The sequence below is a fragment of the Tympanuchus pallidicinctus genome, unplaced genomic scaffold (genome assembly GCF_026119805.1).
Source record: "Tympanuchus pallidicinctus isolate F22 unplaced genomic scaffold, pur_lepc_1.0 scaffold5, whole genome shotgun sequence".
Classification (NCBI taxonomy): domain Eukaryota; kingdom Metazoa; phylum Chordata; class Aves; order Galliformes; family Phasianidae; genus Tympanuchus; species Tympanuchus pallidicinctus.
This window is the reverse complement of record NW_026294769.1, coordinates 8,101,374-8,127,887: the sequence shown is the minus strand read 5'-3', so window position 1 is coordinate 8,127,887 and position 26,514 is coordinate 8,101,374. Positions and strand designations below refer to the sequence as shown.

The 26,514-nt window shown below is 37.2% G+C and overlaps 1 protein-coding gene across 8 annotated transcripts in view; it reads right to left on the bottom strand.

Moving 5' to 3' along the window:
* SEMA5A (semaphorin 5A) overlaps positions 1-26,514 on the bottom strand; it is a 314,761-nt gene that overhangs the window by 9,346 nt on the left and 278,901 nt on the right. For all 8 annotated transcript variants that reach the window (XM_052703890.1, XM_052703888.1, XM_052703894.1 and 5 more), the window contains 4 exons: positions 22,119-22,344; positions 15,946-16,164; positions 7,954-8,124; positions 2,842-2,997 (listed from right to left, as the gene is read on the bottom strand). In XM_052703890.1, the coding sequence (XP_052559850.1) occupies positions 2,842-2,997; positions 7,954-8,124; positions 15,946-16,164; positions 22,119-22,344 (772 nt within the window). The remainder of the gene's footprint in view (positions 1-2,841; positions 2,998-7,953; positions 8,125-15,945; positions 16,165-22,118; positions 22,345-26,514) is intronic.

Here is a 26,514-nt window from a genome sequence, read left to right as displayed (position 1 = left end):
ATAACTGGATTTAAGATATGTTTTTAAATCCCTTGTCAAAGACTACTTAAGAAACAAAGAAGCTATAGGATATAAGGGAGAGGATAGAAAATACAGTAGTTCTTACAATGGAGAAAAGTTACCACTTCTGCAGCAATATGACACATGAATCAGAATGTAGATCAGTGTAGAGTAGAAAACAATTCTAGCTTCACATACAAAATTATAGTTGTGAGCTGACCATTACCACCCATGAGTGAGTTCAGATTGTTTCATGAAATATCAGCTTAGTGTTCAGAAGCAATCAAAAAGGCAAACAAAATACTAGGTACAGCCAAGTAAAGCAGGAAATTACAATTATGGGTCTCTACAAATCCACGTGCTGTCCACAATCCAAACACAGCATGCAACTCTGTTTTTCCCATCTCAGAATGTCTTTAGTAGCAGTAGAAACAGTTGACAGAAGGGTGGCAATGATGGCCACTGAAATACAATTGCTTCTGCTTGAGGAGTAACAAAGTATGCTCTCCACCTTGCCACCACACAATGATCCAATATGCAATATATGTGAGAAACCCAGTTAACTTTTTGGAGACAAAATTATTTCAAGGCATCAAACAGACTAATCTTATCAGGTTTAAAAACTCTCCTGAAATGAAGGTAGTTGAAGACTGGTAAACAACAAGGAGACGGGAGGGGAATGATATATATCCTTGTTCTGTTTCACTTCTTTCCTAGACATCATAGCTACCGCTGAAGTCAGGAACTGGCAAGATGGACTTCTGCTCTGAATCTGTGTGGCCATTCTGATATTCTTCTGTGAATATTAAAAATGCTTGATAATGGAAAGGACTGATAAACGAGACAGACATAATGACATCTTCAGGAATGCATGGAAAGTGAGTTTCTCAATTTTCTGTTCAATTCTGTTAAAGCAAGTTGAAAATTTGAATCTGTTCAGATTCAGAACAGTGAAAGAAGCCCTTGTAATATGATTCTGGGGAAAAAAGATTAGAAACGCTAAGGCAGGCCTGATGGAAAAAGAGGAGAGAAGCAAATACTATATTAATGGTTCTGATTTTAAAATTAATCTCTTCTCCAGCTGGAGGTTTCTGCCAGAAGATACTTCAGCTTATTATGAGATGTGAAACAAAGTGTTATGACTTCCACATACCTAACATAACACAGGCTTCTACTAAAGTGGATCACAATTTCATTTCATTTTTTTACCTTTTTATGCCTGTTATATCAACATTCTTTTCAAAAGTAATAAACCTGACAGAGCAGTATTCTCACAGCTAGTTAAAGGCTGGTAATGTACTCTGTCTGGTCAAGGCTATTGATTCACAATCCAACCAAAAAGCAGAAAAAAAATGCCAGAAATCCATATGGCTCTGTAAAACGATGTTGATAATGATTAACTCTGAAAACATAGTAGCAGCAGTGACAAGAAGCAGCCATTTTTGCACTATGCCAGAATCATTCTATATGTGTACGTTTCGTAGAGCAGAGTTAAGGTAAGCAGATGAGGAGGAAACAACGTGAGGGTGGATATGCCAGTCTAGTAGCTGGGAGAGGATTGAGGAGATTTAGAAAAGGAAACAGAAGTTAGGAGAGCGAGAACTCTGAGTATAAGGATCTTGAGAAGCGAAAGCAAGATGTGAGGTCCCAAGAAAGCAAGCAAGCATGCATAAGGTGAATGTAAAGGCCACGACTTCATCCCCTGGGTAATTTGAGGGGGAATGGAAAACAAAACAACAGAGTGCTTGAGAAGAGATGGCTACTTATTTGTCTGACATCCTTCACTTCACATACTCTGAAAATGTGTATTTTCCAAAATAATATGTAGAGCTTATGTGGGATTAAGTGGGGGATTCACAAAAATGAAAATTAACTGAGCTGCTTCAAGACGATGAGAAAAAGGGGAAAAATACAATGTGGGAGGTTTTGCTTTCACACTGACATTTTTCACACTGGTTTTGGAAGGAAAAAATAGCATTTGTGAGTTAAAGAATATATTCCTCAAGTTTATGCATCAGCCATTAGTAATGTTTACATTTGTTAACTTCTTTATAACATTGTAATACATTACACAGTCAAACAGAAAAGGTTGCTGCACTGAATAAACAAAATGACATCACAAACAATACACGAAAACATAAATTTCCGTCCATGAATAGACTGCTGGCTTCATTATGTACTCAGATAGATGACTGTAAACGTGACCATCCATATTGTTGTGATTTAAATCACTGCTATGATTAATTCATTTTTTTAAGAGTACGTTTGTAAATTTCAGTAAATGCCACAGAATAAAAACTGACATGATTGCCCACGGTCATAGGGGAGCTAAGTACCTGAGACACAGCAAGCAGCATGCAACTTTCTAAGTGGTTACTCACTGAAGGGATTTCATGAAATGATCTCTGGATTAACTACCCCAGCACCCACTCTTGCATGCACAAATCACAAAACCTAGAGAAACATTCCTCTAGCAACCCCCAAAGTTTAAAGAACACCTTAAAATGAAAAGCAAACCAGTTCTTCGAAATATCTGTACTCATTCCTGTACTTTGTTAACAAATAGGATGTAAAGACCTGCAGAATGGTGAGACAACGAATAACAGCAATGCTGGGTGGTGACAATAAAGACAGCTCAACATCATATAGTGCCGCGAGGCAGATTTTCATGAGAACACCAGGTCCAGCAACGTAAGCCCTACACTATTGACCTGCTCACTCTTTGGATGAAAAAAGGCAAATTCTTTTCTTCTACAAAGTTCTGTGTAGGGACAGTGTTATGCTTTGTTCTTGAAAAGCTGGGAGAATTCATTTATCCTTCCAGAAGAACACTGATCTTACCTGGTATAAAGTTGGAGTCAAAAGCACAGGCTCGGCTCTCTGTGGTGTTACCCGTGCACTGGCTGCCCACTGGAAACAAAAGAATGCACTGACGAACACGAAGCTGCATGCCAGATGAGTCGCACTCGGACCACTCCGACCACTCTGACCAGCTGTCTGCAATGGGCATAAACGGACACACACACACACTGTTGCAATTAAATGCTTTGAGTGCACCAAAATATGTCATCTTCTTGAATAACGACAGAGAGCCTGGTCTCCAGCTCATACAAATGATCACAGGATAGCTCATGTAATACCATAAAGCAAAGCCAGTTTGGACATGCTGGAAAACATCTCCAAAATAAGGTTTGATGGTAAAATTGTCACCTAAGTATTATGGTTTTAGCTTCTGCCACTGTCTTCGTGTGTGGAAGGGAGAAGCCTTAAGGATTCTGCAGTGACCCCAGAGGAGGGACTGAAAGAGTTATTCTTGTGGAGCCTATTTCAGTCTTCAGGATGGATGATGACTGCCTTTTTGTGTACCTCACAAGTAGCAATGGTAAGTACAGAGGTATATATTCCAGGTCTGATAAGGTTGTTTACTTAAATGGCAAAATAGAAGTACCTTGGTTTTTTTTTTTTTTTCTTTGTTTGTTTGTTTTTGTTTCTTTGTTTTAATTTCAGGATCATTTCCTTGCTGTAGATAGAAGAGATCTCATAAATTATTTGCAGCCTCAGCTTTGCATAAAAGTCGTAAGAATGGAAAAGGCGGACTGAAGAGGTGTGTAATCTGAAGCTGATTTTCACCTCTAACATGGCAAGGTTTACTCAGTCTTCTTCCTACAGTTTTGGCTGGCATTTGCAACAAGGTTAAATCCAAGTAGTTCTTAAAAGATCTCTGGGTAAAGAAGCCAGCCCAGAATGATGAGGCCACCAGTCCATGAAATCATAAATCTCTCCTATGCATAACTACACCATTACTTCTAAATGCTCAATTCTTTATCCATTATTTGCATGTGTGAATTAGAAGTTCAAGAACAGAAAATATTTTCCGTTCTTACAGCATCTGTGAATACTTGACATATAAAATACTGCTTTATTCAATACATTACAGACATCCTTGCAACTGATTACACATAGAGACAAGCAGCCTATAAAACAGTAAGGATCAATAGTACAGCACTTCCACTCATATTTGTGCAACTGCATTTAGATAAATTAAAAGAAAATGTGGTGATACAGCTTTCAAAATGAAGCATGAGAGAACAATTCATTTTGCAGACACAAAACTGCTATGTTTTTACTGCACACTTGTATATTTTCAGTCAGATTTGCAATTAACCTTCCATATCCTTAAAAAAATCTTTGGTATCAAGGTTCAGAAAATCTCAATTTTCTGCTAGTTTTCTTTTGCCAAAAAAGTCCTATTTCAAATGCCAATAAATCTTTTCTTTTTCATAACCTAAGGAACATTATAAATAATTTCCATATACATTTCTGCGTGGGTTGGTGGTTTCTAGACACCAAGTAGCATTATACTAAACATGTCACTCAAGCAGCAAATGCTACCAAAGGTATTACCAGATCTGCTCTAGCAGCAATTACTGGCCTTATGATCTTCACCACAGCAAAATGGCTGTGCAGGAATGCAGGAGTCTGCCCAAACTTGACAAGGGGTGTAGCACTGGGGTCATTTTTGTACCAATATGAAATAAGAACAGTAAAAAAATTGTGAAATGTACAGTATGCACATGAGGCAAAGGCCATTCCCTCATATAATTGCTTTCAAAATCTATGGCAAATTTTCAGTGAGACTGAAATAAAGTAATAAGAATCACAGTAATTTGAGATATATGCTTTGAACTCCGAAATTTTACTGCTTTATAAAAATTTTCACTTTCCTGAACCAAACTGAAACCAACGTCCTTCACCCACTATCTATTCCAAATCTTGAGTAACAGCCAGTCAAAAACAAGATGAAGAGATTATTTATAAACATTTGAAAACTGTCATTTCTAGAAAAATATCACTAGAAAATAAATGCAAGAGAAATAGCTACAATAATAGCACAATGAACACTCTAGTTATGACCTTTGAAAGATGCCTTAAGGATCTCAATACAAATATATGATATTTGTCTTGAAAAATAAAATAATCAACTGCTTTCTGTGTATTTTTTAAAACCCAATAGAGTGTTGCACTTTCTTTAAGTTCGATGAAGTATGCATTTCTATTCAACTTCAGGACATGCAGTGCCTGGGAAAGGAAATCAACTGAAAGTGTGGTTCAGCACAGGTAATAAGATCTATACATTCATATTCATGGGGCCTGTGCCTTCAGTTATACAACCTCATCATGTAAGTCAAAAACGTTGCCATGAAATCTAGGAGTCGTCAGTAAACCAAAGATAGAACCTGGCACTGATGCCAGTTCCTTGGCTATTTATTTCCTTTTACTATTGCCTATAATCCATTAATCAACAGTAAATGAAAACAAACTCTCCTACTGTGTTTTCACTCTTTATCAGCTCTTCTGCAATTTTACTCTCTTCTTCTGACTTACGTTTCACTAAAAATTCAGGTTCCTTTAGTATAGTTCAAAAAGCAGAGTTAAGGAAAAGGTCATGATCCATAATATTATACAACCACCAGGAGTGCTGAGACATTTCATTTACCAGGTACTTTGCAGTGATCTAAAAATATGAAGTCTCTGCCCCTTAACATCCAAAGATGAAGTATTTATTTTACAAAGAGCATTAAAGCTTGCTTTCCATTTTATACAAAAAGAAGTCTTAAACAAAGGTTAATATAAAGCACCATGTACTTGAAAGACCTTGTAATATGCATGCTATTGAATATGCAATCTCAGCAATCTGATTGATGTGAACATTTAGTATTATAACAAAGGCACTTATTTAGGATAGTGCTATTAGAAGCCTACCAATCGGTTGCAAGAACCACTTCAAATATTACAATATTTTAGCTCATTCAGAACCAGAAGATGATAATTTAAATTGTAATTCTTGTGTAATTTTCAAACAAGGAAGGAAGAGATGGTCTCCTGTAGGCCATATTCTATTATTATATTATTTAGAATCATAGAATCCTTAGAGTTGGAAGGGACTTCTGAGGGCCATCTAGTCTAAATCCCCAGCAGTGAACAGGGACAACTACAGCTGGATCAGGTTGCCCAGGGCCTGATCTATCCTCGCCTTGAAGGTCTTCAGGGATAGGGCATCAACCACAGTAAGTAACCTGTTTCAGTGCCTCCCTACCCTCACTATAAAAGATTTTTTCCTTATAGATATAAGGAACTTATACCCACCTTCCCTTATGACCCATATAAGGAACTTAAGCCCACCTTTTCTGAGCTTGAAGCCATTTCCCCTTGTTCTATCACCACAGACCTTGCTAAAGAGTCTGTCCCCTTCTTTCCTGTAGCTCCTTTTTAGATTCTGAAAGGCCACTATCAGGGCACCTTGCAGCCTTCTCTTCTCCAGGCTGAATAGCCTCAGCTCTCTCTGCCTGTCCTCATAGGAGAGGTGTTCCATTCCATGGATCATTTTCGTGGTTCTTCTCTGACATGCTCCAACAGATCTGTATCTCTCCTGCACTCCAAATCTGGACGCAGTACTCCAGATGAGGCGTCACCAGCGCAGAGTAGAGGGGCAGGATCACTTCCCTCACCCTGCTGGCCACATCTTTTGATGCAGCCCAGCATATAGTTGGCTTTCTGAGCTGTGAGAGCACATTTCTGGCTCATGTTCAGCTTCCCATTCACCAGTACCCTCAGGTCTCTTTTGGCAGGAGCTGCTCTCAATCCTTTAATCCCCCAATTTGTATTGGTAATGAGGGCTGCCTCACCTCAGGAGCAAGACCTTGCACTTGGATTTGTTGAACCTCATGAGGTTCACTGGTCCACTGCTCAAGCCTGTCTAGATCCCTCTAAATGGCATCTGCTCCCTCAGCTGTGTCAACCACACCCACAGCTTGGGGTAATCAGCTGTGGGAAACTTATTGAGGGTGCACTTGACCTCAATGTCAATGTCACTGCTGAAGATATGAGAGTATTGGGAGTATTGGTCCCAGCACTGACCTCTGAGGAGCACCACTTATCACCAATCTCTATCTAGACACTGAGCCATTAACCACCTCTCTCCGGACTCAATCCTGTGGCCAGTTCTCTGTCCTTCAAACAGTCTACCCACCAAATCCATATCTTTCCAATTTGGAGAGAAGGACGTTCTGGGATACCATGTCAAAGGCCTTACTGAAGTCAAGACAGATGACATTAGTGGCTCTTCCCTTGTCCACTACTGCAGTGACACCATCATAAAAGGCCACCATCTTGGTCAAATATAATTTGCTCTTGGTGAAGCTATTCTGGTTCCCCCCTGTCACCTCCCTGTCTTCCATGCGCCTTAGCATAGCTTCCAGGAGGATCTATTCTATGATTTTCTCCAGCACAGAGGTGAGACTGATCTCCTCTGGCTCTCTCTGGATCTCCAGGCTCATCTCTTTCACTCTTTTTAAAAATGGGTATGATGTTTCCTTTTTTTCCAGTCACCAGAGATTTCACCTAATTGCTACGACTTTTGAAATACCATAGAGTCTCTTGGTAACCACATCAGCCAATTTCCTTAGGACTCTGGGATGCATCTCATTGGGACCCATAGACTTGCGGATGTTCAGTTTCCTCCAGTGGTCAAGAGCCTGATTTTCGCTTAAAGTGGGAGGGATGTTGATTTCCCAATCCCCTCCTATCAAACCAAATGTCTGAGGGCTGTGCAGTGAGCAGTTATCAGAGAAGATGGAGGCAAAAAAGAGTTAAGTACCTCAGCATTCTCCTCATCAGTTGTTACCAGCCTGCTTGTGTCACTCAATAGGAGGGGTATGCCTTCCTGGACATTTCTTTTCTGATTGAGGTACTTATAGAAGCCTTTCATGTTCTTTTTGGCATACCTACATTCAATTTACTGTGAACATAGCATGTAAAAGCTGACTGTGCACTTAATAAAGGAGAGAAAAGATTTGCTCCTAAATAATAGATCAAGGAACACTATGTTACTCAACTATAATATATATTGATGTGCTGTGGCATACATAAGCTGCCTGTGCTTATTTGCTGTACCTGGACACGGCTGCGTGTTGCAGAGGGCTTCTTCAGTGTGCAGGCCAAGACAAATATCTCCTCCGTATGCTGGTGCAGGATTGGTGCAGGAGCGGGTTCTCATGTAATGTCCTCCTCCACACGTTGCTGAGCACTTTGACCAAGACGACCAGCAAGACCAGCCTCCATCCACTGCAAAGACACAAAATATGATATTATGCAATATTATTATTATATTATATAATCCAGTCTGTTCTTTTCATGTTTTGTGAATCTAATTTCTAGCTAATGAATTAGCGGACATTTTTAGTTCCTACTGAATGTAAGCCAATGAAGTGAATCCATATTGTATCATGATACCATATCACAAAATGACTAAATTCACATATTTAAAAATCCAGTGGTATACTGGGAAGTCTAATGTTATTACTCATTCACATAATACACCTTCAGAGAGTAGCATAATAGTTCTAAGGTAAAACTAATTTCATTTTTTCCTTCAAAAAAGGAGACTGCAGAATCCAGACTTTCTTTCATAACCCAAGTAAGACTTGTTTAGCTGTACAATCCATTTCAGTTGATCAAACAGTTTTAGGGTTTGATGGGCCGCTACAGTATTTCTATAGCTCTAGCACAGATAGCAGTGGCAGAATGATGCCAGTAGTTTCAAAAAGCAACAGAAGAATGTCAAAAAGGAGTTGCTGCTTTAAATTTCAAAGACATGTTTTTGGAAACATTTTAAAAATAATAAAATCCATTAATATTTACTGATTTAGGTATATCAAATTCTTCTTCATCTACAGACACAGTTTTCAAAAGGTTAGGCTGGATATCATAGAAGCCCCATTGTTGTCTGAGAAGACAACTTTCAAAACATGGTCACTGGACAAGTCTTAATTAAAGTTGACCTAATTGCCTTCACCAAACTTTGTCCAGCCACTGTCCTTGAAGTTGTTGTTCCAGGATGTATTTCTGTTACTTATAGCCATATTTGGCCCATTTGACAAAGTCTTCCTATCTGTAGTCGCATGACAAAGTCACACATACATTTTCCTTTGCAAATAGCATCATTATTTTCTTTACCTCTCTTTTAATTTTTGGAAAAAAGAAGAAAAATAAACTTCCAAAATATTCACATCTTGCAAAAATGAATTTCTTTTCAAACTACTATAAGAAGGTTTACATTTGCCTTCTTATTATTAAGTAAGGAATTTATTTGACATGTCTCCACCCAATCAAAAGAAACACACTGTGCGTAATTTAACTGTCATAAATAGAAGAAACCTTATGTGTAGCAATGGCAATTTACAAGTAAAGTATTTTTTATTACAGGACCCTGAAGTGCACATAGCATTTGCATTTGTTTCCTTCCATCACTCAGAGCAGCAGTTGGGATTTTACCAAAGGAGAGAAAAATTTAATATTGACTGCTTTTAAGGATACAAAGTAAGCACATATTTTTTGTTCACAATTTTTGCAGTGTACTCATTTAGGACATTCCTGGTAAGACTTGATTTTGTGCTTCATTGAAAGATTGCTACTAGAGTCTCCAAGACACTTATAAAACATTTCGCAGGGACTAGTTTTTATTCTTTCTATCCAGTTAATCAAAGAGCTTTTTAAGGATTAAAATCATTTTCACTGGTTTATTGAAAAGCTATTTCATAATTATCTTCTACAAGCACAGAGGAAGTTCCAAATCTAATCTTAAGATACAGAGTGTAAAATGTTAAAAAAAAGACTCAGTTTGATTGCACTGTATACCAGAAATGCAGCTGGTGAGTCAGACACAATGATTTCCAAGCAAAGACTGCAAAATAGACGAAAACGAGCTAGGAGAATGTAGTCATTTTGATATTGAAACATATATGTGCATTTGTGAACTTAAGTTCAGATACAGCAAACCCTCAGGTTTTCATGTGCTAATCAAACTAATTCACTAGTGCATACCTAAGACTGTTAGCATCCTAACCCTGTAAACAAAGTTGTTGAATATAAATCACTTTATTCTCTCAATCAATCAAGAAAGGAAAGAGATGGCACTCTGTGAGTAAAAGTAAAAACTCTTGCAAGTAATGTATCTAGTCTCTGGCTGGTCAGACTGGATTTGGGAAATCTGGGGCTGTAATGCAGAGAGCATTATTTTTATTATTAAGGAATTCAATGACTGCTACATTTTTTCTTCCAGGATATTTTCATAAGCCAAATAATCTAGCTATAGAGATGTATGAGAGAGTTTTAAGCTACCTATAATATATAAATACCACATCTCAGTAGAGTGCCTCACTTATCTTCTCACTCATATATCTTTTTTTGCCTGTGATAACTCTGGTAATGTGGTATTATGCAAGCTCATCCTAACCAAGCTGCAGGTTATTAGTCCTCAGTGCTGTTGAAATATACAAATATAAAATAAAAATACAAATAAAAGATAACAAATAAAAGAAGAAGCTGTTATCCAGCAACTCATTTCATAAAATATCAAGCTTTATCTTTCCAGATATTCCTTCTTTTATTCTTTTTTTTTTTTTTAATTTTTAAACTTTAAATGATCCTCTACTAGCTCAAATAAACAATCAGATGGATTCCCACTGCACTGTATAGACCTTTATGAAATCAAATGTCAGACACAAGTTGCCTACATAGAAGATAAATTGTCTGCAAACATTCCCTATGTCTTGTCCAGTATAATAGAGGCAGTGATCCCCAACATTTTCTACATAATTTTCAGGAGCAAGAATGAAAATTACAAAATGTGCATGCATTTGAAACTGCTGCCTGTTGTCTATCCGTAGGTGAACAATAATAAAGATACTGATGTGACATCCAGGAATGTCACCACGCTCCACAGCTATGGTGGTCCAGCTACACCACAAGCCTCAGGATGTAACGGGAGAAGCAAGACTGAGGAAGATGGAAAAGAGCAGACACAATATAGCAGAGAATGTTAATCATGGTTAAGCTGGACAGTGTAATTACAACTGCTTTTCTTAGCAACTACTTACTGACAGTTTACCCTCCTAAATTTCTAAGCCTTTCAAGGACTATCATAACTACCTCTTTTGTTTGTCTTCAGGACTTGTCTTTCTCAGCAACAGAGGATGATAAAGCATCATCATTGCTAAATAAGATCAAAGGGATGGGTATTTAGTTCTTCAGTTTTTACAAGACTTAAATAGAGTTCTGTGGTTTCTTTCATCTTTTGTTAAAGTCGCTTAGCAACACAGCACCATTTGGTTTTTTTTTCCCTTTTGTCATGGAGTCTTTAATGTTATTTTTGCTTCTTATAGGAGGAAAAATACATTGCTGCAAGGAAAGTTCCAGCCACTGCAGTCACTACACACACTTACAAAGCAGATTGTGGAGCTGTTGGACTAAAGAAAGTAGTTAAAGAAGTTCCACAATAAAAGACACAAACTGTCTGCATTTCCTGACAATTACTGAGGTTGGTCCCTCTTAGAAATAGGCCTCTTCAGCTAGCAGAGAGCTCTAAACAATGTTGTTTTTTCCTTTAAGCAAGAACTTTTTTTCCTACTGACTGTGTCGTGGTTAATAAATATTTCTTCACTATAATGAAAAGAAGTCGGGGGAAGAGGTTGTTCCAGGGAAAAACAGTGTATAGAAACATGACCTCTTGGGGACATGATAAAAAATTCACATTACTGGAGAATTTCCAAGAGACTATTAAACTGGATATCCTGCTATGCACTTGGGTTTTATAAACATGACAAAGGAAGTGGAGATGACACAATGGCCTTACCTTCTTTCAAGAGAGCACAAATAGGATTGCAGCCTTGTTCGTATACTGTCTGGTTTAATTTCAAATTTAAATAGCCAATAACTTTATTCTTTAGGGTTTGTGGTTAAAGTTTATAATGTTTTATGTTCATCTTTTTGAAAGCACAACAAAGGAGAATAAATAAAGCTGAGAAAGGTCAATCTTTTCTATGAAGGAATATAAATACAAGCGCAGTACTTTCCACTGAAATGCAAGTGACGTGTTTCACAACAGCTGATTGAAAAATAAATATAGGGACACTGGCTGGTGTGCAGTTAACAGACCTAACAGAGTATTGCTCCCATCCAGGCATCCAGTGATCATCCCATTCCATATCACTTAGTCTTTTTCCTGTAAGATACAGCTGCGTGTATTTTACTGTGGAAAAGAGAAATTCTGACACCAAAGTTTGCAAAGACAAAGTCTTGATTCTGCGATGCTAGTTACCTTTCATTCATAAAAGCAGAGCTGGATGAAACAGTCTTTTTAATGCAGGGCAAAACACAGAAGACAAACTAATGCTTTCAGGAAAGGCATAAGAACAACAAAACCCAAGGATCAAATTGGGTTTAAGCCTGCAGCTGAGACTTGTAGGTTAGAAGAACTGTGGTTGCTTCCAAACAGCAGTTCTCTCCACACTGGAAACAGAAGCTTAGAGAGATAAGAGTGTATGGAAAGATAGGCATTAGCAGCCTGAGAGACAAGCTTTATTGCCACAGGACTAATTTTTTCCTGTGGTTTAGGAATTTACTGTGGTGCACTTTTGCCTGTTTCTTTAAATAAGCCTTTGTTTCCTCGTGGCCTATTTGTAGGTATAAAAAAGGGAAAAAATAATTAAAGCAATAAAGAAGAAAAAAGCAGTGATCAATAATTGGCTAGGGGATGCATATGTACCTTAGGTGGTATTTCAGGAAGTCATATATGTATGAAACTATTTTATTAGCACATTTACAGATGCATGAATTACATGAATGCTTGCAGTTAATTTATTCAGTAATTCTCAAACAGAACATCATCTCTAAAACAAACTAAAACTGCTGTGATAACAAAGGTAAACTGATGAAATCCCAAATTACTGGCAAGGAGGTCAGAGTTCCAAATCACAGACAATAAACATCCTTTTCCTTGATCCACCAATATGATTTCAGTAGTAGAGGGAATAAAACTTCCTCAAAGAGCTCAGATGGCATGTCTTTAGACTCCCTATTAATGGCACTTTGGTCTCTATGTGCAAAAGAAGGAAAGAGAAGGCAGCAAGAAGCAAAGAAAAACAAAGATGAAGAAAAAAAAATATTTTTTCCTACAATAATAAGTGGACAGATATGTAATGTTGTGAGCTACACAAAGACAAAATGTCTTACATTAGTTATTATTTCCAGGAAAATATGTGATTTAGTTAATAAATTCCTGTAATGTTTGTAAATCTGCTGAGTTTACCATGTAAAAAATGTTCTTCGTCACCCATTTCTCTTCATGATGTGAATATCTTACAAACAGTGAAGATTAACAAAATCTTAATATGCGTGAGTATAGTTTCCTTCTTTGTATAGTGACCACATATCAGTAATAAAAAGAAAGCAGAAATACATTCATGGTTTCTTTCTACAGTTATTGAGACTGTTCTTTGCTTGCCAGCTCAACTCGATTCAGCATATCTCTGAGCCCTAAAAAAGGAGATGAGGCACAGGGCCAAAACACAATTTGCTAGTGCAAGTTTTCCTGCCTCTCAAAACTGGCTGCTTGGAAACTAAGTAGTACAAATAGGCCTTACTATACACTAACTTACAGATTATTTCCACGGCTTATTTCAGACCAATCTAGTTAGTTGAAGCCAAAATTGCATGAGGGAACATTCTAAAACTTGCACAATGTAGACAAATTGTATTCCTGGGCTTGGGTACAATTAATTTCTGGTAAATTTCTGGCACTATTCAATTTACCATTATATATTTAGCCTTTGAGTGCGATCAACAAAAACTGATCTGCCCAGTAACTCCTAACAATCCACATTTCAGCACGTATTATTTCCCTGGCTACAAACTGGGAGAAACTTAATAGTATTTTCTTTCTCCCCTCAAGAACAGTTTAGGAGTGAGTTGAGTTGCTGAAGGCAGCTTCTAGTTGGCTTCAGTATTTTTATTTTTTTTTTAGAGTTATAGGATCCTGTTGCACATCTAATAATAAATTGTTGGCTATTATTATGTATATTTAAAATTGTGCTACAGGACACTTAACTAGACAAGAGAGCCCTGTGCACTTTGTTATTGCTCCATGGGCTTTTTCATTGTGTTAGTCCTCCAGAATGTCACTGAGCCAACTTAAATGATTTAGGTGCATTAAGTTCTACTAAGCAGGACTTAAACATTATTCAGTATACCTCTCTATCACTCATCTTTTTCATCAATTCTCATTTTAAGCATTTCATCCTGTCTGTAATAAGCAAAATAGGTAGAAAAATAGAACCTAAGCCAGAATTTACAGGAATGCTTCTTTTTGACAGCCAATTCACTCCTTCCTACTATCTTACATATTTCTGAGCAGTTAATGACTGGATTATAAATAAATAGATGAATTCTATTAAGGAACACATGAAGTGGTCCTTACCTTGAAGGAACTCAAGTTCCTTTCACAGTATCAAATTCTTCTGTATTGCACTTTAATTTCTATTAGTATGGCCAGTTCTCTAGCATCATGGTCAGAACAAAATTCCCTCATGTTCCTTTTCTGTCTGCATCTCTTTACTACACAGACAAGACTGAATCATGCAGAGTTCTTATTTTATTCTTCTGTGACAAGAGAGGCACGACATAGCTACTCTCGCTCAGTCCCTGCATCTCTAGCTATAGCCTACTGAAAGTGAGAAATTAATACCATGATGAGATCTGAATCCACATCAATCTTTCCCATGATCATCAGCAAGGACTGTATGATCAAAGCCTAAAAAGAATGTTTTAGAAACTTGCATAGATAGCTTGGGTAAGAATACTTTATATATTAGTCCTGAATACAGGCATCCGGGAAATAAAAACTAGTCACCTAGGGCAATGGTAAATAAGTTAAAAAGAGATCCACCAACAAGGTTTTCTGCTGCCTGATTTCTTCTGGGCCCCTTCTGTGGAGTCTGCCAGGTTTGTATGCACAGACTGGATGAAAGGCTCTTCACCTATGTATTGTTTATTTCTTGACTTGTTGAGGTTACATGATGTGCCATAGCAGATATGCATGTTTACCAGAATTTATTTTTATCAATACAGTTTTCCAATTAAAAAAATCACCTTCTACAAATTAATAAACAAGTATGAGTTATGAACAAGCCTTATTCAGCAATCATTTTTTTTCTTCCAAGTCATTTGGAAAAATTATGTCTGCCACTTAGAATGTTTTGCCTTCAAATTTATCTGAGATCTAACTGAGGCCCTTATATTTCTTTTTAATTATAGATAACAACTTCATTGCTGAGGACCTTCATGATTCCTTGCAGGCTATCATACATCTAAATACTTCATTCAAGCTGTGCATTTTTGTTCAAATCTTCTTTGCACTAAAAGTACAAATGAAATTTGTCTCTGAAGAAATAAACTAAATACAAGGACATCTCTTCCTTCAGAAAGGCAGAGTTACACATAATTAATCAATTACAGATGTAGGAAAGCTTATTTCTAAATTTTTATATTGATATAGGGGAAAACAAGACCTTCTCACTCATTATCCTTCTTTCTCTCTATAACTTTCTGTACCTTGAATTGCTTCCTCCTATTCAAATTACACTTTCTGATCTTCATATATTCTCAACTGTGTTCTTCTTTCTTTCTTTTTTTTTTCCCCACAAAAGCCTTTGAATTTGGATGTCTGTTTTATGACAGTTGTGAGGTTACTAGAACCAAAATGCCTTTTTCTTTGTAAATCTCTGAGATACACAAATGATTTATAACCCCAAGTAGTTTCTTGAAAACATGTATTGCACTTGCAGTCCTTTTTACAGAATTATAAAAAGACTTCAGTGAAGGAGAGTCTCAAAATTCCTTGAATAATCCAAGGCCTGATTGAGATACCAGCAATTATGGTGACCAATTAGTTTCCTCAGAAATAAAATAGGCTTACAGATAAACTATTTGTACCATAATTTACTTAAAACAAAATCTGATTTAACCACCTGAAACAAATAAACAACCAAAATCGCACCACGAAAAAAAGTTATATTTTCAAATACTTCTCTCGTTCTAGTTGACTCTTACCTGGACAAGGCAAAATGTTGCATTCCTGGTACTCTAGAGATGGACCAAGGCAAGGAAGGCCACCATACTTGGGCTCAGGATTGCTGCAGACCCGTTTGCGATTCCTTATACCCCTACTGCAGTCACGACTGCACTGAGACCATGCAGACCATGGTGACCAGGCACCATTGATGGTGTGAGCAGAATATCGTCCAGAACGCAAGAAATCTCCTGATAATCCTAATGAAAGTAGAAAAATAATACAGAATTAAAAGAGTAACTCATCCCAAACCATCTTATCCTTCTCACGTTTACTTGTATAACTAGGAGTTTCTCATCCTTTAATATTAAAAATCAACCCTAGGTTCATCTAGCTTAGATATTAGGAGGAAGTTTTTCACTCAGAAGGTGGTGATACATTAGAGCAGGTTACCCAAGGAGATTGTGGATGCCCTGTCCCTGGATGCATTCAAAGCCAGGCAGGATATGGCTCTGCACAGTCTGGTCTAGTGGTTGGCAACCCTGCATGTAGCAGGGGGACTGAAACTAGATGATCTTTGAAGCCCTTTTCAACCCAGGCCATTCTGTGATTGTATGATTCAGTGATCTCAAGAATTTCTTCCCCTGTAGAAATTTCATAATCACTTACTTGTACAGAACTGCAGTGAAGACCTGAATCCAGGTTGTTTTAGAGCAACAGGCTGGCACAGAAGACAGAACTGAACTGCCTGTGGCAACTCACTGAGCTACACTGAGCTACTTCTGGTCTGACTGCTGAGCTTTGCCCACTTCCTCCACCCAGCCAGTCTCATTAGCATTTGCTATAAGAGGTTCATGGGTCTTCTGGAAAGCAGTGCATGATCTTGGCCAGAAACATAGATTTTAAACAGTATACAGATATAAGTGGACAAAGACTAGTGAAACTGCTGCTCTGTGAAGAAAAACGTTTTGTCAGTTCACAAAACATTTTTTTCCCATGTTTTTTAATCCACATACAAACCATAGATATTAACCTTTTGGAGACATACATGATAAAATACTTCCCAGTGAACAATTGTCTGGAAAGTGGAAAACAAATTTTCTAAGATATTTTAATACTAAGAAAAGTCATTAGATTATATGGAATGGAAACAGAACTCCATTATTTATTAATAAAAGGGAATACACGGCATTGTATTCACAGGATATGACCAATATCACAGAATCACATAATTGTAGGGGTTGGAAAGGACCTCCAGAGATCATCAAGTATGCTTGGATATAGCCCCAAATGAAATTGTTCTAATAAGGTGCAGTTAACTGTGGTGTTTTTGTCAATTGCAGGCTTGATCCTGCACAGAAAGAGACTCCTTCAGCTGTACTTGGAACACTGGACTCACTCGAGCTGTAGAATTGTTGCTAAGCATCACCAATAAGCATCTCTGGGATTTTCTACTGTGCCAAAGCAGTTCATTTTCCCCATTGCTGGCAACAGTGGAGATTCTATGATCAGTGGACCACTAACTGATGCTTTTATTATAAGCACTTATTTCACAGAAGTGAAACAACTATGCCCCATTCCTACCAGTGCAAAAGGCATTACTAAGTTCTGCCCTGTAAAGTACATTCACAATCAGCTCAAAATGGTTAAGTTTCGCATAGTCTTCTTCAACACTTGATAACAATTGGCAGTATTGGAATGATACATAAATATATGTAATAAGCAACTGTTGACATTAGTTAAAAAAAAAACAACAACAACAACAACAAAAGATGAGCAATATAAAATGACTAAAAATGGATAAAACCTTTCAGTGATTACAGAGGGTAACAATTTCTCTCCTGCTGAGTCAGATTCTATTACACAAAGATATTAAAAGCAGCATTTCAGGAAACATGACAAATCCAAAAATCAAATCCAAAATGAGAGCAAGTAGAGAGAAATAGTGCAGGAATAATGAATACAGGCCAGCTATCTATAAAAGATAAACAACCCCATCTCCATTAAAAAAAAAATAAATCAATAAAAACACAAAAACTTTGTATCACTGAAATGTCCAGACTAAACACACAATGAGCTGCGAGAATAAAATGATAGTATTTTTTCAATATCAGCACTTCAAATGAGGGTTGTTGGGGTTTCAGCTATTACATTAACAGCAGCATAAACAATGGCAGAAGTGTTCTTATTCAGACTAGGTTGCCTGTTATTTTCTTCATAAAACACTGCAGCATGTACCATCTTCATACCATTACTAGTATATTCTGAAGACATTTTCAGGGTAGATGTATATTTTTCAGACCCACAGAGAATATGCAAATTTATTTGGCATTATTATATCAAATTTATTGCAATTTAAACTGGGAGGTGAGAGAGAGAGAGGGATCATCTACTCTGATGAAATTTAGCTCTGAAGCAGAAGAATATTCTAACAAATCTTTTCAGTATGTGATTTGGTCTGCAGTGAGTGTTACCATGTGTTTTCCTCTTTACAACACATTTTTCTACAGATTTACAGCAGTATATATAGTAACCATATAGGGGTTTTAGAACTTTCTCTTCTGACAGAAAATGCACACTAAAAATTACCTTTATGACACTAATGACATTAAAAATAACAAGATCAATTTAACTTCTGGAAATACTCCACTACATATTATTTGAATGACCTTATGACCTTCCACAATGGTGTTCCTAGGTTTGTAGATAAAGGGAGGGAGAACAGCAGATGCTAATTATCTCAACTTAAGAAAGAATTTTGACACTTTTCCCTATAGCATCCTCACAGACAAGTCTACAGAATATGGGCTTGATAAGTGGACAGTGATGTAGACTGAAAACTATCTGAACAGTCATGCTAATAGGTTCATGATCACCAGCACAAAGACCAGGTGGAGGCAAATCAGTAGTGTTGTATGCGAGGGCTCAATACCAGATCCAACTCTCTTTAACTTCTTTGGTGACCTGGACAATGGGCCAAAGGGCACACTCAGCAACTTTGCTAATGATACAAAACTGGGTGGAATGGCTGATACATCAGATGGTTGTACTGCACCTCCATTGGGCATTGAGAAACCTCATGAAGTTCAACAAGGGGAAATGGAAAGTCTTGCATTGCACCAGTGCACCAGAAAGCACTGAAGCTGACCAGCTGGAAAGTAGCTCTGCAGAGAAAGGGCTGAGTGTGCTGGTGGGCAGCAAAAGGAGCCAGTAACGGGGTCTTGTGGCAAAGAGGGCCAACAGTAGCTAGGGCTGCATTAGGAAGAGAGTTGCCAGGTTAAAGAAGGTGATACTTCTCTACTCAGCACCCTAAAGAGAAGGTAACTTCTGTCCACTTTATCATGCACTTATCTGCAGATGGATCCCTCATTCTTCAGAGTTGCTAGCTGTATTTGCAGTCTAGAATGGAATCTACAGTTAGATGAAATAAATGCAATGTGGAAAAATCTAGTAACCTCATACCTTGTGAAATTTTTAACCCTAGAATAAATGCTTAAGTTTTCAATACTATTGATAGTGTTTTTGTACTGAGAATAAAACAAAGCAACACAAAACTGTGCAGAGCATAAATTAGTATATTTAACAGATATTTAATATACTTCACAAGAACACACTGAAACCTGAAGTGAAGCAATTTTTTAGACCGTTTTAATGCTGGATTGTATAGACATTTTCCTTAAGCCATGCAAATATGTGTGAAACTTCTACTGGTTTATTTCTAATACCTGTCTGCCCTCTATGTGACAACTATATGAAACCCCAAAGGCAAAGAACAAACAGCATTTATTTCTTCTTAATCAAACTTGTCAGAAAAGCATGAATACAGGATGCAAATGCCATGCTTGGTTGATTTAGACAGAAGTCTTACAACATTCAGGAAGAGTCCATGGTATCCATGGCAAGAAGTTCTACCTCTATGCTCACACTCCAAAGAAAATTTGCTTTGCTAGCATCTGATGGTGAAACATAATTCCATTTAATGTGGTATTTCTACAGTTATGCAGCAGGAGATTATAGGCAATGAGAAAAATTCTAATTAATGGCTCTCTGCACAGAACAGAGAACTCATCTTTGTAGAACAAAACTTTGGTAATAAGGTATGCAAGCATGCTGTGTATTAATCTTTCCACAGAAGCCAGCAAATTGGTACAGCTCAACTTAAAGATAACTAAAGCAGTGTTTAAAAGAATCTGGGATATGGTCTTATCTGATGATGTTTCCTTGCTATCTTTCCAGATGTCGTGAAAAATTAATGGGCTCCCACTCCCATGAGATCCTTCTGTTCCTAGAGTGATAGCTGTTTTACAGAAATCTCATTCACATGTCTTCTTCCCATGAAATCAAGGATCAGTAGAGCGGCACTGTGTTGCCTCAGACCCAAACCTGGGAGCAGGGAAATGTCACTGGATTCTGTGCTTTAGAGGCAGTCAGTAAATTTTATCACAGTCATAATACATGTCCCCTGCAAATATTTCACTCCATACTGTTCTGATAATCATAATCAGAAAGTGTCTAACCAAGCAGGTTCAAAATAAGATGTGGCTAAGGGAGCCATAATGCCATTCCTTTTCTCCAGAAGCATATTGGTTAATGTAGCCACTTTGAAAGTCAGATGGTTGGGTTTGATCTTTCATTACAGAACAATTAAAGATTCACTGGCTGAAAAAGTCAAAGAATGAGCATGAATTAATGATGAACTTGTGAGGGAGCTCATTAGGAAGAAAGGACAGATGTATTCTAGCTCCTGCCCTGATGACAACTCAATATTAAGTATTTAAATATTCAAAAGTATTAACATTAATCAGCAAAGAACCTTCTCTCTGATGATGTTACTGTGCAACAGGATCATTCCCTGCCATAGTTTTGGCTGGGATAGAGGGGATAGAGGTTTTTTTTTGTTTTGGTTTGCGTTTTTTTTTTTTTTGCAGAGGCTCGTAGGCTTGTATGGTGCTATGTTTTGGATTTTTTGATGAAAAAATACATTGATCCAAGGATTAATAATTTCCAAATGAATCAAAGCAGCAGCTGCAGCAAAATGCAAATAAGTGACAGTATCAGTACATTCAGGAGTCTGACATTCAGAAGTGAAAAAAATCTTCAAGCTAGTCAGGCTAAGAAGGCATTTGACCCCACACTTCTGGTTTCTTGCTCTCCGCCTGAAAGCTGTATTTAACGAAATGAAGGCTGTCTGAAAATAAAAATAATACTGAGAATCAGAAAGCCGAAAGACTCAGCAACTATCCTGTTTGTGGCCTCAGATAAAACAAATGCTTCCATTTGTAATTTTTTTTTCAGCTGAACCAGGTATTGCAGATACAAAAAGGCCACATATGTGGAAAGCAGATGTATATAATTTTAAATATCAATATTTCCTTCTGTAACTATAATATTTAGAAAGAAATGCTGACATATAATTATATAAGAAAATGAAATCAAAGACTGTCATTTAATGAAATATATTAATAAACCTACAGTGCTTGTTCAATTTCTATATATATGTAATTATTTATATAAATATATATACACAATATTTATTCTAAACTACATGCTGCTGGCAGACATAAAACAGTTCCAACTCAGAGGCAACTAGATTTGAAAAGAGTTTTGCAGGAGTTCAGTTTTCCATCTCAGATATAAAGGAACTTTAAACTGCTGGCAGTAGTATAACATAAACTTTTAGAACAGAAATTATCCACTTCATAAATTCCTTATTATTTCTTATTTAGCTAAACACCTGTGAGAAGTCTAACACATTACTTTAGCAGTAGTGAGCAAAAAGTCCTTCTCAGCATTAATACTATTCATTCTAGGTAAACATTTATCAAATATTGTTTATTTATCAAATATGTTTATCAAATTTATTAAATATTGCACAAACTCTTCCCCAGCAAAATGCCAGGGCAGTATAAGGAAGTGAGAGAACACTCCAAGCATTAAGCTACCTTGTAATTACCTGTGGATTGCTGCAAAATATTAAAATAAACTAAAAAATTTCATAGTTAGTGGTAAAATAAACTTGATTAGTATGAAAAATGAATCTGCATCTGGAAAAATACAAGCTACATTCACTGCTGTTGATACTGTGTCCTCCTTTTCATTATCAATTCTGTTACACAAAACACCAGCCAGCAAAAACTCCTGCTTGGTGCTGAAAACGGAATAGCAGACACCTCACTAACATGAAGCACTGTGCAGCCACTCTATCTTTGCTTACCATCTGTCGAGCACCCGCTGGTGCCGTCGCTGGAACAATAACGCATTTCAATCCTTTGCCTTCCCACCTCCAGCAAATTTGGGTCAGGCAAACGCGCTTTGCAGGTGTATCGGAATCGTTGTTCGTAGTGACCACCATTGTCTGAAATATTAACTGGAGTCCAAGGTGTCCAAGGAGTTGTCTTTTTTAACTCTGGACAGGCGTTGGTGTTACAAGGTTGATATTCCTGAAAGAAAATGGTCATGAATTAGACATGACTTAAAAAAATAAAAATGATCTTGTAACAAATGAAAGTCAACTAACAAAAAAAGTCTCTGATGTTTTTCCACTGTAACTAATGGCAGTGTTCATCAATGGAATTTTAAATCAAATCTCAAAAGGAAGTATTTTATTCTCTTTCCTGCCAATCACAGAATTACACCGAGAGAAGATAAAATATACCTGTACAAATTAGTTATGTAAGATCTCTGTCAAATCTATTAGATCTACAAAAACAGTAAGCTAAAAAATGAGAGTATTCTTTATAAACCAATTGCCCAAATAAGATGTAGCCGATATGCTAAAGCATTTAAGAGGAATTATCATCAATTGCAAGTAAAAAGAATCCAAACTGGTAAAAATGTAGTGGTATATAAATCAGCAAACCACTATCCACATTGTGCATTACTTTCATATTACAAAGGAAAAATTGACAAAATGTGTCTCCCTTTGGTGCATATTTTATCCACAACTCCTAGCACTGCTAAACCTATCAGCAGAATAAAATTCTGTGTAAGCTGATGTGCACCAAAGGGAGCAGATCTTACATAAGAAACAAACACAGTTTCTAATATTCTTGAACCTCATGACATACACCCTTTTAGGAGGTTCGTCAAAATCTGCTGCTTGAAAAGAAATGCCTCCTATTTATTTCCATGGAAATTACAACACAAACACAGAGCATGATATTTGGTAGAGAAAATTCTCAGTTGGAAAACACTAGTTTTCAATGTAGCCACCATTCATTGCCAGCCTTTTTGCTGGCAATGAAGTAGAACCTGCCTGGCACACTCAAAGGTGGACCTCCTGTTTCACAGCTGCTATGGCAGGAAAATGTTGCACATGCAGTCCACCTTTCGTTGGTCTAAACAGACCAAAGTCAGATGATGCCAAATCTGGACTATATGGTGGGTGTGATAGGACAGGCCAGCCAAGATTGGCAGTGTGCTCCATGGTACCCAGACAGTATGGGGCCAGGAGTTATGCTGCAAGAGAAAGGTTGTCTTCTTTTCTGGGCTGGCTCTGGAGGTTCGAGTCTTCAGCTTAGTCAGTGATGTGATGTAGCGGCAAGAGCTGATGTTTTGTCCAGGTTCCAGGAAATCCAGAAGGATCACTCTTTTCATATCCCAAAAGACAATACTCATAACTTCACTCGCTAAAGGCTGAGCTTTTTCTTCTGTGAAGAATTCACATGTCCTTACTCTATGGACTGCTGTTTTCGCTCCAGATGATAGTGGAGATACTATCATCTCATCACTAGCAATCACAGAATTGCTCATGTTGGAAATGATCTTCAAGATTATCAAGTTAACCCTCAGTGACAGGATCCAGGAAACTGTTATCTTCAGCCTCTTTATGGCTCCAACAGATCCTGAAAAACTTACATATGGTGTTCATTCTGTTCTGGGTGAGCACGTGAGGGACTCAATTGGCACAAACTTTGTGATATTCCAATGCTTCCACCACTGTTTCCAATGAATCGAAGCTAATATCCAGCACCAAACAGTCCCCTTGCTGTAAACCACCAATTTGTACAGACAAGCTGATCGAGACACTTGATTACTTTTTGTGGTGTGACAGCTTTGCATGGCCATTCAGAACAAGGCTTATGTTTCATGTAGCTGCCACCATGGCTGAAATGCATCACTCATCACCTCACTGTGCTCACATCCACTGTTTGGTCTCCATAAATGTTCAGCAGGTGTCGATGGGTGCCATTTTTTTTTGCATGGAGAAATTCAATGACAGGCCTTTGCTTCATTTGTGTTTCCATGTCATATGACAGTCTGCCAGACTCTCCCTCTGCTGTCATTTGTCACACAGCAACAAAATGCAATAGGATATTGGTCAGAAGGTTGAACTTCTACTACCATACCACCAACATCCACTTCTAATGTTGTGAGCCAATGTCATAAAACAGGAAGCAGTCCTACTCCACCCTATTTCAGATTTAAAATAAAATTGTTTGCCTGAAAGTTTTTAATTTTTCCATCTATAATAGTTGGAATAAGAGTTACTCCTCAGAAACTCCTACCCCACTAAGGCATCAAGGCCTTGGAGCACTAAGCACAGCATTCAAGACTACCATGTTACAAGGTAAGGACCTTTATTTTGTGACAACTTCATGGTTTCATAGTTTTGTAGTACTTTAGGCAAGAAAGCATTCTTAGATTTTCACCATTAAAAATCAGTTAAATATTCCAGCTTATGTCCAAAATCTTCTTCAGAATACTTCTGTTCAATCCTTGAGGCTGTACAAAGTCCCTTGCCATCTTAAGGCCTAGTGAATAATACGTATTTAACATACCATGCATGTTTTTGCCTTAATGCAACAACTGAGAACAGAACATGTATGACTGGTCTCCTTATAGCACGTGAACTGTAAAAAAGAAAACAACTAATAAAGCAAACAGATCCCAGAACAGCCAGTACCACCCAGATTGCCATCCTAGCTGCCTATTCACCTCCATCAGCCATGTTACTGTGCAGATTTAGCGATGGCAACTTGCTCACTTTCTCTAATTTTTAAAGCTGTTTAGCACTGATGAGTCTATCACCTTCCCACATCAGCTGTTCCACTATTTAGTAAGCCTCAGAGATAACTCACAAGTTAATTCAAGACTGCATTTTCCCCTTAATTAAAGGGAGAAAGGAATAGCAAAGGACAACATTAATTTTGCTCTGCCTTTATCTGCCTAATAATACTGGAAGTGTTCCTTTTCTTGTACCTACATATTTTTCACGCCAATACATAATAAAGAACTGAAGTGAAATTCTTAAAGCTTTGTAAGGTTAAAACCCCAATCTGAGGTTCTGTGAAACCTTATGTCTCATTTTGGAGCTCTTTCCTTATACCAAAACCTGAACTGTCACTCCAGAAGCAGTCTTACCAGGACAGTAAGTAGAGACAGTAGCAAAACTATTCCACATGCGAGTCTGACTTTAATGCATACATTATTATATTAGAGCTTTTTTTTTTTTTCCCCCACAGTGTGGTACAAAGAGCTTAAGTAGACCCAATTATCTTTGATAACCTGTCCTTCTCTAAATCACAGCTTTACAGTTTCATGTAGTTTCCTATCCTGCACAAAAAGATGGTGTTTGGCAATACTAAAATATATTTTATTACCTTCTGCAATTATCTAGCATGTTATATACTACCTCAAGAATCTTTGTTATGATCAAGCTTTACTGGAGATGTCTTATATCACTGTCTAGACTGATGATAAAAATGTTAAGTACTATTGACCCAGGAGATGATTCCAGACAGATCCTGCTAGAAAGATCCCTAGTCATTTATATCTGTCCATTAACACTAAATTTTTCAATTTGTCAGGGAGCCAGTTTTTACTTCATTTAATATTTGTCATATATTTCAGTTTTCCTAATCAAAGTATCTCCTGTTGTGAAGGCAAATACCTTGGAAAAGTTCACTGACAACTTAGAAATGCTGTGTTATGTTCAAATATCCTGAAATTCAAGCTTTTGATCTGATAACACATAAGCAAGAACAATTCCATCAGTACAGTAGATTCTGCAAGGTTAGTTTCAATATAGTTATTTCATAGTGCCCTAAAATTTTCAGTTTTTTGTTTGCTGTTGATTTTTGTATTGATACTTTTCAATCAAAAAATAAAGTTTATAGAAATGATTAAGTCTTTTTGAAATTGACACAGTGTAGACAGGTGAGCCATAAAAACAATGTGAAATAGGCAAGTAAACACCTCTCAATTAAAAGCAATTAGTAGAGGACACAGTTCGTTTAGTGCCAAAGTTCTGAATGTTGCCAATGCATTTCTAGATGCCCTCTATACAGCCTCTTTACTCAAAATTTTCAATAATTTTCTATTCTAACTTCTACCCACACCATGAGTTTGATTTTATTCATGTCCTTATGAAACCAGGCTAAATACTTCCTATATTTGAACTTTTGCTTTTTAAATAAAAAATGGAATTGAGATGGAGCTTTCTATCTCTATCTGTATTACACATTATGAGAGGTTCTTCTTACAGGCTCTTAATCCTTTGATGCAAATAGTATGTCTATGTTGAAAACACTTTTGTTCATCGCTGTTTTTCCTTTTCACCTGTTCACGCGATAGACATGGCAGCTTAAATCAACATTAAAAGCCCATTC